Raw genomic sequence first — 14,261 nt, 5'->3', positions numbered from 1 at the left:
CTTTTCTTTTTCTTTTCTTTTTTTTTTTTTGCTTTTGTGTTTGGGGGAGAGGAGAGGAGAGATTTAAAAGGAAAGCGGGATTCCTCCAAGAATTGCAAGTGCTTTTGGGGTCTGTAATCATAGCCTAGCGAAAGCCAACGCATAAAGATTACCTTAAAATATTCCTAAATTATGTGTAAAGCTGATTTAAGTGGAGTATCTTAAAATAGACTCCGATTAGGGCTCATGATTAGAACCGCAGTAAATCATTAGGTTAAATGTCGGACGACTGCTCATTTTGCAGAGGACCACCACTGTGACTCTGCTGCGCTGCTCCTCCACCTCCTCCTCCTCCTCATTCCTCTTTTCCTTTTGCCCTTTCTCATTCAAAAAAATAAAGTATGGTATATCAAGAATTATGCTAAAGAAATAAAAATAATATTTGGCACGGTACTTATTAACCAATTGAAGTTAAAAAATAAAAAATAAAAACCATCGAAAATCAACTAGAATTTGGAGAAATCATGAACATTGAACTAATCATATATATATATATAATAAAGTCGTATCCTCATACTTATCCCTTCATATTTTCTCTTTTCTACGTAGCTTAACGAGACGGCAAGTAGTTTCCTACGTGACTTGCTCCTTTTTTATTTGGATATATATCAATTCTTATTTCCTATAAAAATTCTTAATATTATATGATTCTTATTTCCTACCCAAAAAAAGAACTGGAAAATAATGCGATATAAATAAAATAGACATAAATCTCCTCCATTAGATATATAGGAATAAATGATAATATATTTTTTTATAGTGTCCTATTCTTTTTTTTTTAACAGCTTCATCATAGATCCTTTTTATTTTAAGATAATCTACCCATATATAGAACAACATACAAACAATCTAAACATGAAAATTAAAGAAAGTTAGTCCGAGAAAGTTTTTACAAGACTCACAGTCTGCATGCATAATTGATGTACAAAGAGAAATGACACTTCATCTGATTGAAAAATTCTGGAAAAGTCCATAAAGAAAATGGAGTGTCATCAACCAAAGAAATAAAATCCCATTATCATAGCTAAAGAAAGATGAGATAAAACATTAGATATTTGTTGAAGTTTTACACCCCGAAAGCCCCTACCCGGCCCTCCATCCGTAGTGTCCTCCGTCCATCTTTTTTTTTAATATATTTCTGCTAATAATTCCTTAATCACAATACATCTCTGCCCAGATGGTGAGGAGTATTTCATGTGTGGACCCACATCATAGGAGTCCATGCACTTAAAGGACTCGATATAGTGGAGGTGGTCTTTTAAGGTCGGTAAAATCTATCTTGATAACGCATTTGTAAATTTATTACGTACAGGTTTATATGCGTGCATAGTACGGGTCACATAAGATCTTATTTCCTACTCAAAGTTATTTGGACGATTATGGTTTTATTTTCTATAAGAATTCTTAATATTATAGGATTCTTATTTCCTACCCAAAGTTACATACTTTAAGCAACTTAAATTAAGACAAACATACTTTTAATATTCTTATCAATATCTCTTTGTATTCTTATCAATTCTTATTTCCTATGTCTACACTACATATAGCCTCTAATATATTGATTTCAAACATCAAATTCATGGTTAGGTATTTCCAGTGCAAGCGGTTGGCATATTAAAGTATCGATTTTGGGTTTCCACTCCTCTTGATTATCAAGTACATCTTCTTTCAATACATATATATATATATATATATATATATATTTTTTTTAAAAAGGCATGTTGATCTTCAATTGTAAGAGCTTAGTAACATATCTTGAAAGTAATGCGATATAAATAAAATAGACATAAATCTCCTCTATTAGATATATAGGAATAAATGATAATATATTTTTTTATAGTGTCCTATTCTTTTTTTTTAACAGCTTCATCATAGATCCTTTTTATTTTAAGATAATCTACTCATATATAGAACAACATACAAACAATCTAGACATGAAAATTAAAAAAAGTTAGCCCGAGAAAGTTTTTACAAGACTCACAGTCCGCATGCATAATTGATGTACAAAGAGAAATGACACTTCATCTGATTGAAAAATTCTGGAAAAGTCCATAAAGAAAATGGAGTGTCATCAACCAAAGAAATAAAATCCCATTATCATAGCTAAAGAAAGATGAGATAAAACATTAGATATTTGTTGAAGTTTTGCACCCCGAAAGCCCCTACCCGACCCTCCATCCGTAGTGTCCTCCGTTCGTCTTTTTTTTAATATATTTCTGCTAATAATTCCTTAATCACAATACATCTCTGCCCAGATGGTGGGGAGTATTTTGTGTGTGGACCCACATCATAGGAGTCCATGCACTTAAAGGACTCGATATAGTGGAGGTGGTTTTTTAAGGTCGGTAAAATCTATCTTGATAACGCATTTGTAAATTTATTACGTACAGGTTTATATACATGCATAGTACGGGTCACATAAGGTCTTATTTCCTACTCAAAGTTATTTGGACGATTATGGTTTTATTTCCTATAAGAATTCTTAATATTATAGGATTCTTATTTCCTATCCAAAGTTACGTACTTTAAGCAACTTAAATTAAAATAAACATACTTTTAATGTTCTTATCAATATCTCTTTGTATTCTTATCAATTCTTATTTCCTATGTCTACACTACATATAACTTCTAATATATTGATTCAAGCATCAAATTCATGGTTAGGTATTTCCAGTGCAAGCGGTTGGTATATTAAAGTATCGATTTTGGGTTTCCACTCCTCTTGATTATCAGGTACATCTTCTTTCAATACATATATATATTAAAAAAGCATGTTGATCTTCAATTGTAAGAACTTAGTAACATATCTTGAATTTTATTTTTTTTGTTTTATTTTCTATTTGTTTTGTATGAAGACATAGGATTTAAACAAGTACTTTCATCGTTATTTTTGTAGGATTTTTTCTAACATGTTTGTTAATTGATTTTTGTGATCATATACTACGATGTTTGTTAATTTGCCTTCAGGAAAAATAACCAAAAACAAAAGACACTGAAAAGTAATGCGATATAAATACAAGAGACATAAATATCTCTATTAGATATATCTGCAAATTCATTAATTAATTAAAAGACTCTGGCCGTTTACTTAATTATAATCTTTACGTATTGTTATACACAAATTTGAATGCGATAAATCATTTATTTTTTTTATACTTAGTTATCCTACTTTGCTATCATGCAGTGATAATAGAAAATCAATAAATGCTGATTTGCACGGACAAATCGAGGAGAATGTTCAAACAGAAAAAAACAAAAACAAGTTTCTGAATAGTAGAATATTATTTGATACTATTTACTGCACTTTTTATTTATTTTCAAGTTTTTGAATGTTATGGTATTGTTGAATGTTATTTTTTCTATTTTTGAATTATTATTCACTGAATTAGATGTTCAAATTTATATTATAAGAATACTTTACATTACAATGCGCACATAGTAATATACTTAAGACAAGTTATAATAGATTATACATTAAATATGTATTTTATATCGACATTTTTATAAATTGATTAAAAGTTTATTATTTTTCGACGATTCCAGGTACAAAACTAGTTAATTAATATAGTAGAGCAGCAGGAGGTTGGGACGGACGTCGGAGGAAGCCTGGTGTGCTGGCTTTAGGTCGACAATGGGCCATGGTCACATACGCACGCTTTTATTTCAGCCGGGAACACACTAATGATTGTTCTTTAGACTCAGTAAAAAAAAAGCCATGAAAAATGTGTACAGATCAGCCGAATGATAGGCACTCATGCCAAAATGCAATATCGAAGGCATATTTTTTGGGCTACCCTCCCTGATCATGATACATACATAGCCAATCAATTTAATTTAATGTACTCTGTTGGATGCCATAAATAAATGTAGGATCAAATTATGATATGCCTATCCCCCGTCTCCGTGTATGATGATGATGATCATCCCATCCATTTTTAATCTCATGCCATATGGCTTTATGAGTGCCAAATTGTCGTCTATCTTCGGTTAGTAAATTATAATGCATGCTTCTGGTACTCTTGGTTCCGTTGCTCGAGTCAAAAGGCCAAATTTCAGGCCTTTTAGATAGTAAGTAGGACACCTGAATAGGATTTTTTCTGAAATAAAGTATGATAAAGTTATTACATTACTAGTATGTGAATGCAGCAATACATGGATTAATGTTAAAAACTGATACTAATAGTATATTATTGTTAGGTGGATTAATTTTTGTTACACAATAACACTACTGTATACATTCATAGAATTAAATTTTAAAATTCAAGTTAGTTAGTGCATACAATATGCATTAATAAATTTAAATTACAATTCATTCATGTACAAAATTTGATTATTGGCTGACTTTTGATTGTTAGTAGTAAATTACAATTCATTCGTTGGTAAGAATTTTACTCCTTGCGGATTGTAATCAGCTACTTCTCTTCTTTTTTTTTTTTATGCGTGTGTTAAGAATGCGAATGTTTAATCATCAGAGTAGAGTCAAAAGACGATTGGAGTATTTATTTAATCCCGAGTTGGGCTTGGCCACCGCAGCTTTATTTATTTATTTATTTATTAAAGGCCGATGCCACGGGGACCAAGCACCTAAACAAAAGTGACATGGACGAAAACATGAAAAAAGAAACTTCACTCAACAGGAGAGTCTGAGAATTCAATGATGCTGATGAAGGATTTTGCAGAAATTTATATAGCAGACCACGCGAGCTTCACCATCCAGCCTTGTGCTTCAATCAGCATTCGGTCCGGAACCCTGATCTGATATCTGAATGCTGGAAAGCAAGAAAGGAGCGGTCCTTGAAAACGCAAGACCAACTGAACCACTCAAACTGCTTCCATGAGGCCGATCTCTGGTAATCTGAAGATCCAATTTGGACCCAACAAATTCGGCGGCCTGCCCCTCCAACTCCATCGCAGTGGATGAACAAAGCATGTAGGGAGTTACTGGTACATCTGTAAGAGATGATGCGGATGGACTATATTCAACTGTACCCATTGGATGATCAAATTTGCAATTGCGTCCAAATTTGCAGCGTCCTTTTTGTAGATAAAAGGGGCAAGACTGTATTCCCTGTTCATCAAGATGAAAAAGTGCAGGGTACCCAGAGTTAAAAGAACAGCCCCAGACTAAAAAATAATCAAAGACTATATAATCGTAAGTGTAATCTAGTCCGTCTATCAAAAGGTAGAATCCAAGAAACATACATACAATGTTTTAGGAAGTCTTATTACTTTTCAAGACATACATCACCCAGCAGCATACATGTCTGCGGACGTATAGGATGAAAAGGAGAGATACCAAGTCATAAACCACATTTCAATTAAAGGTGATCAAGACAAGACAGTCCAAGTTTAGTATCTGTCTCTTGATCTCTAAATTTTTTCACCATTGGCCACGAGTTACCATGCATTTAGAAATACCAGGCAATCCCATCTAAAAAGCCTTTTCAGGGTCTTCATGCATAAAAACATATTGAAGCTCTCATATGGTTACTCGTTATACGGTCCTTTATCCAAATCTCATGCCTATCATAGTGAAGGGGGATCAACCACCTTCTGATTAGACCAAAAGATCTGCAGACTGTATTTAGATGTTGCATTAATGTATTTAAATGCTCGGGGAAGGTTTTGGTACATGGGATGACACGAAACTTTCACTATCACATACGACTTGGTCCAATGAACGTAAGATTACAAACTTTCCCAAAAATATACAAGAATTCTTAAAAGGCTAAAAGGTAAGGTAGATCAGTAACAATACACGCAAACTCAGAAAATAATTTTCCCATTGAAACAAAGATAAAAACTATGCAAATTCAAAATAGGCATCAAGAACTACCAGTTACTCAAGTGTTCAGCCGAAGAAACCATGAAGAAACAATTTCGTATTCAACAGCACGAAGAACCCACACAAAGCAAATTTATCCACATCTTTTGTGTTCTTAATGTTCCCAATGATCAAACGATGAGGTAGTCATATCTGACAAAATATTTTTACAAAATGGCCAAGTTTATTAAGAAATTGTAATCAAACTACTGGGAAATTTACGAAGGAAATGCAAAGGCTGGAGCCCCAGAGAGACATACATAGAATCACACACAATAGAAGCACATGATAGCTTCATAATAGGGTCCTTGAAGGCATATAGAGCAACTACTTCAGAGTCTTCAATTGTTAGTACCACTGGCAGAACCAAAAATTGAGAGTTGGGGTGGGGCAAGACTATAAAAGATGTAGACTTAAGGGAACACCTTTATATTTTGTTTAAAAAACTTGGGAGGCAAGCTCTAAATTTCACAAGGATGTAACTAAAAACTTTTAATACTTTAAGGAGATACAAGGGAATTTCCAAAATCTTTGGAGGGAGGGGGCTGCCCCTCCCTGCCCCCCTATGGATCTGCCAGCGGTTAGTACCCAACTTAGAGAGACCAAAAATTAGCAAACGTAGACACCAGTTTGACACTCTGAATGACTGTTTGAGCTTCAAATGACATAATTGAAAGAAGACAGAGCAAAAACTTAAACACCTTGAGCAGAAAACAAAACAATTGACCAGTTAAAGTGCAAAGGGGAAGAAAGAATCTATTTCTCAACCACAAATTGTAAGACGAAAAATATCAAGGTTAAAATCAACCATGAAACCAGTCAGCTTATGTACACTCCAACAATTATTCACACTTGAGGGAGGGAATACATGCAAAAAAATTTTATGTTGAACCTCCTCAATGAAAAGACAACACACTTTACCATGACTGCACAAACAAAGTCACGCAATTTTGGTTCTCAAATGACATTTTATTCCAACCAAGAGCAGCTACATAGTAAAAAACTGTCTGCCTAAGCAAAATTTTCTTCAAAGTCCACCAGTATTTACTAATGAAGATCGTATACATCCTGGAATACAGCGGTTTTGAAAATTCATCTTCTGTGTACTCTTCCATTTTCTGTATACAATAATTTAGTTTAAAGAAGAAGTCAAGATTGTAGCCTACTTGGCTAAATGCAACACATAAGTTTAAAAACTTTTGTTAGGCATGCAGATGAAGTGTTAGAGTGAATAAAGCAGCACTAATTCCAAAAGGACAGTAGAATAGCTTTTTCTGGCCAAGAGATGAGGGGACCAAGAAGAGCAAAGTGCTTGCGGGGGCAATAAGATGTTTTATAAGATTGTAATTGGGATCAAGACAGCAACAGACCAATTTCCTCGAATAGCTTAATGTCATCGCCAAGCCTAAAATAGCATCAGGTGGAAAGTGCAACAAGTCAGGCCAATCAACAAACCCCAGCTCCAAGATGAGTTGCTCATGGTAAAGTAAGCTAGACCCAAAAATATTGTCCTGCTCAACTTAAATCGACCACTTGACTAGGTATACAATTACAAATTCTCCAAAAATATCCTCAGGAAAAGGTGCATATCATATAGTTCAGAAGATTGATACTCTGATTCTACATTTATACATATTGGGACCATAGTCCAACTTAGTTCCTTAACTTTCACAAAAACGTACTCTTATCTGGACATCTTATCAGATTCTCTTTTGAAGTTTCATCCTTAAAAGCTATGCATGAGTGTTTAGCTACTTTATGAGTGACTGATCCAAGTAAAACTCTTTTACTTGTTTGGCTTCCACATTTGCATAAATAACTGCTTATACATGTCAAAGAAGTTGAGACTTTTATCACTCCAGCATTTATTTTTTTTTTAAAAAAAATCCTAGAAATTAGATCCAAATATATTAGAAGCTATTATTCTAGGATGGCCTTTGATGAATCTAGCCAACTGCAAGAGTAATTCTTTAGCTCAGGATCTTCTATTCCCAACAAAAATCCCAATTGGTTGTTAGGTCCAATGAGACACGGAGAAATCCTATGAGAAATTTCAAACGACAAAAAGTAGCAGCACAAGAAATATTTAGGGTCATAACACCCTAAAAATGAACAAATTTCTGCATACACCAAGAGTTAGTGCTGCCAACAGTATGACATGAAGTACATAGATTATCAGCAGCCTTGCTCTCCCAGCAAAGGAATTTAACCAAAAGATGGAAAATTCAAATCATGATATCTTTGTAACTCAACCTTTTAGACAAAACTGTGAGTAAACAGGAGAAAGAGTGTAGCCTAAAAAATGAAAAACCTAGTGATAAATTTTTTAGAATGCAAGTTTCCAGATAAATCACCAGTTACTAGATAAACCATGCATACCGGGCGTAGTGGCAGGCCCAAAGGACTCAGAGCAGAATATGCCTTTGCCACGACCAAGTTTGGCGGATGATGAAACCTACAAGATGGTCCAAATTTACAATCACCGTATCTCATGTAATACTGGCATTCAGGTTGCCCAGACCTTTCTGGAAACTTCTGTTTTTTCTGATTAGAGTCTGAAAGTAAAGTGGGATAAGTTCCAGCAAATGCAGTTGCAGATGAATTTAGCTGCGATACACCATAAAGCGAGGTTGCTCCAACTGAGGCTTGAGTGCCAGGAGAAAATCCAGGTGTTATAGGACCCTAGATTAAGCAAACCAACAAAAACATAAGAGAGGAATTAAAGCTTAATTGTGCAAAAGGATTGAAGCAAAGATCTTAGAAAGTACCGTGTAAGGACCCCAGTTTGGAACCGGAACTACTCCAGTATGAAGCAGAAAAGGACCATAAGCACCAGGCACATAAGAACCGGTTAATATTGGAGGCCTTGAGACTCTATAGTTGGTTGATGCACAACAATATTGCTCAGAAAGAGCTGAAGGAGACTGCACTGTTGGATAAAACGGATGTGCAGTTGCTGGCATTGATATTCCAGCTGGTTGAGGATGATGGAATTTACAAGTATTACCAAATTTGCACTGCCCCGTTTTCAAATAATAGGAGCATTCTTTCTCACCCTGCAGGTCGAAAGAAGTGAGTTTTCTAGTTGCAACTTATGCACACATGAAATGTAATCACCCACAGAAGTTAAACGATACCAGTCTTAATGGGTATCCATAAATATTAAGTGACACGCTTATCAAGGATCCACCAGCGTTCCTAGGATGGTGGAATTTGCAGGAAGCTCCAAATTTACAGGTTCCTGTTCTTAAATAATACTGCAAAACAGGAAACAACAATCAGAAAGTAGAACGCCAAAAAGCAGTCACAGAACTGGTTTTCAAGTAAATTAGACTATGAAATCAACTTGCACAAGAAAACCATGACTCTGAACTGCTGAAGAAACAGCACCATCTATCAGAAGAAATGAAACAGAGCACCTGGCAGTCTGGCTCTCCAACTCGCTCTGGATAATCTGCAGCTCCCAAGGAAACTGATCCCCCAACCTGGATTCCAAACGATAATCAATCTATTCATTTACGAAACCAAATCCCCAACAGCAGTCCTTAGTACATAAGACCAGGCCACTTCCTAGTACACACACGCATATAAAGACACGTACATGGTGGATATATTGGTAGCTACCTACATGCATACCCTCATAAGAAAAAGTAAATGAAACAGATTGATAATGATAGAGACTGGAATTAGGAGACGAATAGATAGTATAAGAGCCATGATCAGGGCCCAGCGGGCCTACCGAAGCACGATCACGAGGATGATTATAGCGGCACTTGGCACCGTATCCACATACCCCAGTTCGCATGTAGTAGGCGCATTCCAGCATTCCAGGCCTCTCCGGATACGCTTCTCCGTCCCACAAACCCAACCTGCCCATCGATTCTGCATTGTTACCAAGGAAAACAATCATAAAGACCGTTGTGCATTGTCAAAAACCCTACACACCCCGCAATGCACATCACGAAAACAACAGAAAAGAACCCAAAATTGAAGTACTCGAAAGGAAAAAAGAACCTGTCAGACCTGCTTCTCGAGCCGCCGGAGCCCATTCCCTACTCCGATTCTGCTGCAATCCTTTTCTTGCGTTGCTCTGTCCGTACAACTCCATTATGTTCCCTTTGCTTACCTATGGGAGAGCTTTCAAGAATCAAGGGGCAAAAGAGGGAAAATGGTGACGAGAATAGGTTTAAGCTGAATTATTAGGCGTATATATGCGAAAGACACGCCGTTGTTTGTCGTTGGAATGATCGGAAAGCTTGCTTGATCGGGTCGCCTGAGTACGAGGAGGGGAGAGGGCTACAACAGATTCTCGGACCCAAGAAACAACTTAAAATAGAGGACGAAGAAGAAGGGGATTTGCTTTCCTTCTGCTACAGTAAGATGAGAGACAAGTGCAGTGGGCGAGAATTTTTTTTGGTTCGCGGTTTTGGCATCCTCTCTCTCTCTCTCTCTGTATCTAAAGTTGTCCGTACGGTCTATCTTACGACTTAGGACTAATAGTGCAGTACTCTCATTTATCTCTCTTGTGTTTTCCTGCCACTCGACGTCTACTTGACTCAAAATACTTTAGACTCAAACTTCAATTTCTTCAAAGTTGAGCTTAGGTTTCGAGATCGATTTTATTGTGTATTATTTAAATTTGGGCTCAAACTCATGCTCGTCGAACTTGATCGAGCTTAATTTGAGTTCAGTTGAATTTAATCGAATCTAAATGATTTTAAGAAATATAAATATAAATTTTATATAATTTTAAACAAAAGTATAAAATTAAATATTTTATATTAATAAATAAATAATTTAAAATATAAATTGAGATCAATTAAATTCAACAAACTTTTGAATCTCATATATTAAGCTCAAATTTGACTTATCAAGTAACTAAAATTGTTCGAACTCGATTAACATGGGTTTTAACTCAAATTTTGACCAAATAAATTCGCAAGTCGCGAACTACTCGATTAAATTCGACTTGTTTACGTCCCTGCGTTTTGTGAAGGAGTTTCTCATTTTTATTTTGTTTGGATTTTGAAACTTTTCTTTCTGTACGCATTTGTCATCTTTTTAACTACTTCTTGTACCCCTCACCTGTAAAATTAACTACGGCTAAGATTATTTATATTTTACTCACATATAAAATTAATTAACAAGTTTTAAGGATTATTTGTGAATTAACAAGTTACACATCTTCCTAGTTTTTAGGCACCTTATGTTTAAAAATGAAATGACGTTAATGATTAGCCATAATTAAACGTAATAATCAAATAGCTAAATACCATACCCCAAAAAAAAATTACTATACGATAAGGGGTTTTCACTGAATATTCATTAACATATTTAAATTATATTCAACCTGTCACGTGACTATAAACTAATTGACGAGACAAACTCCTATTACAAAAAATTCTTTACAAGACATTTATCGGGGTGAATAAAAGATTTTCATCGAAATATTTCTACAAATAATCATCGTACATTTAATTCTTTGCATACACAAGCGTATGAGGTTTTTTTTTTTTTTTTTTTTCCCTTTTGAAGGAAACAAGTGTATGAGGTTAGACAGCTAAAAGTTACAGTTGGTGTAAGAATCCTAAGATCGGGCCGCCGGAGTGTATGGGGCATCAGGATTGGGGTGTTGGGTCTCTCTCTTTCTCTCTCCCGTATAGTACTGCTGGAAAAGAGGAGGGAGGGCACTTTGAGTGTGCTTGGTTGTTTGGTTGCGTAACCCGCCAAAACGTGAAAATAGTTAGCATTGAATATAATATACGAAACCTCTTAAACGGTTTAAACTGCTGCTTTTGGACATTAATCGGTAACCGACATATCTCCTCCTTAATTTACTCGTTTACCCTCCTTTACCGAACTGGTCTAGGCTAAAGTTCTTGCGTTTAAATATTGTACTCTAAATTTAAGGTTGCGTTTGTATGAAACTGTCTATGTATATAACCGACACACACATCAAACTTGCCTGTTCTGTTCTCCAAAGACGACCATATGGTACGAAGGGTCGTAAATGCCACGAATTGAGACGATTTTTAATTTAATCAATTTCAAACCCAACGAGCTTTTAATATAAAATTCGAATTTGACTTCGAACTCGAATTCAACCTTAAGTTCGAATTCAGTCAAACTCGAGTTTAAAAAATAAAAAATAATTATTTTATTTTTAAAAATAAATAAAATATTCATTTTTCTTAATAAAATATTAGAAATATATATATGTAATTTTATTATTAATATATATAAAATTATAATTAAGCCAACTGACGAGCTAATGAATTGAGCTTTTCTATACTCAATTTAAGTTCGACAACTCGATTTAGTCGATTCAAAGTTCGAATCGATTTTAATGTTGAACGAACTTGAATCACGTTTTGATCGAGCATGACAAGAAATTTGATTTATTTACAGCCCTAATTATATTCAATCTTTATGTAACGCTTACTAAAACGTTGGGACATTGGACACATCCCAACGCTTTCCATGGTAGAGAAACCTTGTGCCGACGGTGTAGGGACGCAGTGTAGGAAGAGTGGGAAATTTTGGAATACACTGTCCAGCAAAATTTTAAAATTTTAAGGAAGTTTTATGAATTTATTCCCCGCTATAGACTATGAACTAAACGTGGTAACACTGGCGAATGGCGAATGGTATTAAGGATGAACTCAACTTGGTTATTTCTTTTTTATCATGCAATTCGCCTTGTAAGTATAACATTTTTTTGACAGCGCTTTTAAAAAAAAAATGCTGCTCTTTACTTGTAAATATCCTCAAAATTCAACATATAGGTTTCTTCTAAAATGCGCTGAGAGGCTAAAGCATGTATAAGTGTATTTGTACAGGAGATTATTTGAAATTAAAAAACGTATAATGATAATGTAACACTTTCGTGATAGGTTGTATATGAGATAAAAATAAATTAAAAGACGTGTTTATGATACAAATAATTTTTTTATTTTTTTTTTTGCAAATAAACACTAGAGTGCAATTACAATATCAATACACACCACCATTTGTCACCATGACATAAAAATAGTCTCGCCACAATATAAAATTCTATCAGTAGCTGATCTTAAACATTAAATTCAAAAGCTAATTTTTCATTTTCAAGTTTTTCATAGTTTAGTTATGTTAAAGTTAAAAACAGCAAACCTTGAATTTATCTGCATACAACATTAATAGCCCCACATCCGTCTCTCTCTCTCTCTCTCTCCTGGGAATAATGTGTAATGATGTTTTTGTGTTTATTCCATGCTTGTATAAGCTTCCATGATATATGTTTGGAACTGGAAGAACGATAGTGATAAAATAAAAAAATCAAAAAGAGCAAAAAAAAAAGATAAAAATACCAAAGAAGTAAAGAAACGAATGTTGAACATACATTAAGGTCCTATTTGCATTGTACCTTTTAGGAGTTGTTGGGAGATTTTGTGATGTACGCATGATACAAAATCGATTAAGAAACTTACGTAAAGAATATTTGAAAATTTTCATCCAAAAAACTCACAATCCATATTAGGAAATTTATCAATATTTTCCCTTTTTTACTTTCTCTTCTCTTTTTAAGGATCATGTGATATGGCTTCTGAGTCGATAATTGCGTTCGTAATTAAATTATCTAGATATTTAACAAAGAAAAGATGAATCGTATAGATCAATGGAGACTTTGAAGGCACGGTATAAATTCAGACAGTTCGATATGAGAAAACATAATATTAAGAATAAGTTAGTACGTGGTACATAGAAATTCACAGTTTTAAGGATGGGTTAATCTTTTTTACACTTGAAGTAAATCTTTCCCATGCTTATGATGTGAACAGGCCAGCGCAGGCTGATGATCCTTTTTTAAGTCTATTATAGTCTTGGTTTCCCTCTAATGGCGTCTAAACATTTTGTACCATTGCTTCCTTTTTTTTTTTCGGACAGGGGATATCTGGGTTTTCAACCCGACTAATTATCCTGTGACTCGAGAGGAGAGGTTCCATCCCCTCGAAAACGTTAATCCTGGGGCTCAAATTCTGATGGAAGAGATGAACAACGCTTCTTGAGGAGGGTATGTGACCAATCGAGCTACCCAAGAGGGGCTTGTACCATTGCTTCTCATCCCGTGTTTTGTGTTTTTAATACGCTCATCCAAAGACGTAAAAATTGACCACAAAAAGCCAAAAAAAAAAAAAACCCAAAGGCATAAAAAGCTAAATGCGGAACATTGTAAATTTGTGGTGGGGGTTAAAATGAAATGGACAGGATGGGAATATCAAAGCCTTTAGGGCAAAGTTTTCCCAAACATTTGCAATTGTAACGTGGCAACCGCAAGGACACGAGCATATGTGCATTATTTTTCTGAATTCTTTTGCGAGCCTTATTTATTGCTTCACTAACTTTTTATTTGAAAAGCTAA

General features: G+C 34.8%; 1 protein-coding gene across 3 annotated transcripts; it reads right to left on the bottom strand.

Annotated features, from left to right (window-relative positions):
- Nucleotides 1–4,513: 4,513 nt before the first annotated feature.
- LOC113751932 (zinc finger CCCH domain-containing protein 32-like) lies at nt 4,514–10,319 on the bottom strand. 3 transcript variants are annotated; one of them, XM_027296077.1, is made up of 7 exons: nt 9,878–10,319; nt 9,603–9,745; nt 9,283–9,348; nt 9,001–9,120; nt 8,632–8,919; nt 8,243–8,545; nt 4,514–5,107 (listed from the first exon to the last, which is right to left on the bottom strand). In XM_027296077.1, exons 1-7 carry the CDS (start codon nt 9,969–9,971, stop codon nt 4,766–4,768), a joined length of 1,356 nt encoding a protein of 451 aa, XP_027151878.1. In that variant the 5' UTR covers nt 9,972–10,319; the 3' UTR covers nt 4,514–4,765. The 3 variants fall into 3 exon arrangements, with proteins under 3 accessions (XP_027151878.1, XP_027151887.1, XP_027151883.1); XM_027296086.1 differs by having other exon boundaries at nt 9,657–9,745; XM_027296082.1 differs by having other exon boundaries at nt 9,887–10,319.
- Nucleotides 10,320–14,261: the final 3,942 nt, after the last annotated feature.

Source organism: Coffea eugenioides, chromosome 1, assembly GCF_003713205.1.
Source record: "Coffea eugenioides isolate CCC68of chromosome 1, Ceug_1.0, whole genome shotgun sequence".
Classification (NCBI taxonomy): domain Eukaryota; kingdom Viridiplantae; phylum Streptophyta; class Magnoliopsida; order Gentianales; family Rubiaceae; genus Coffea; species Coffea eugenioides.
This window is presented reverse-complemented; position numbering and strand designations above follow the sequence as displayed.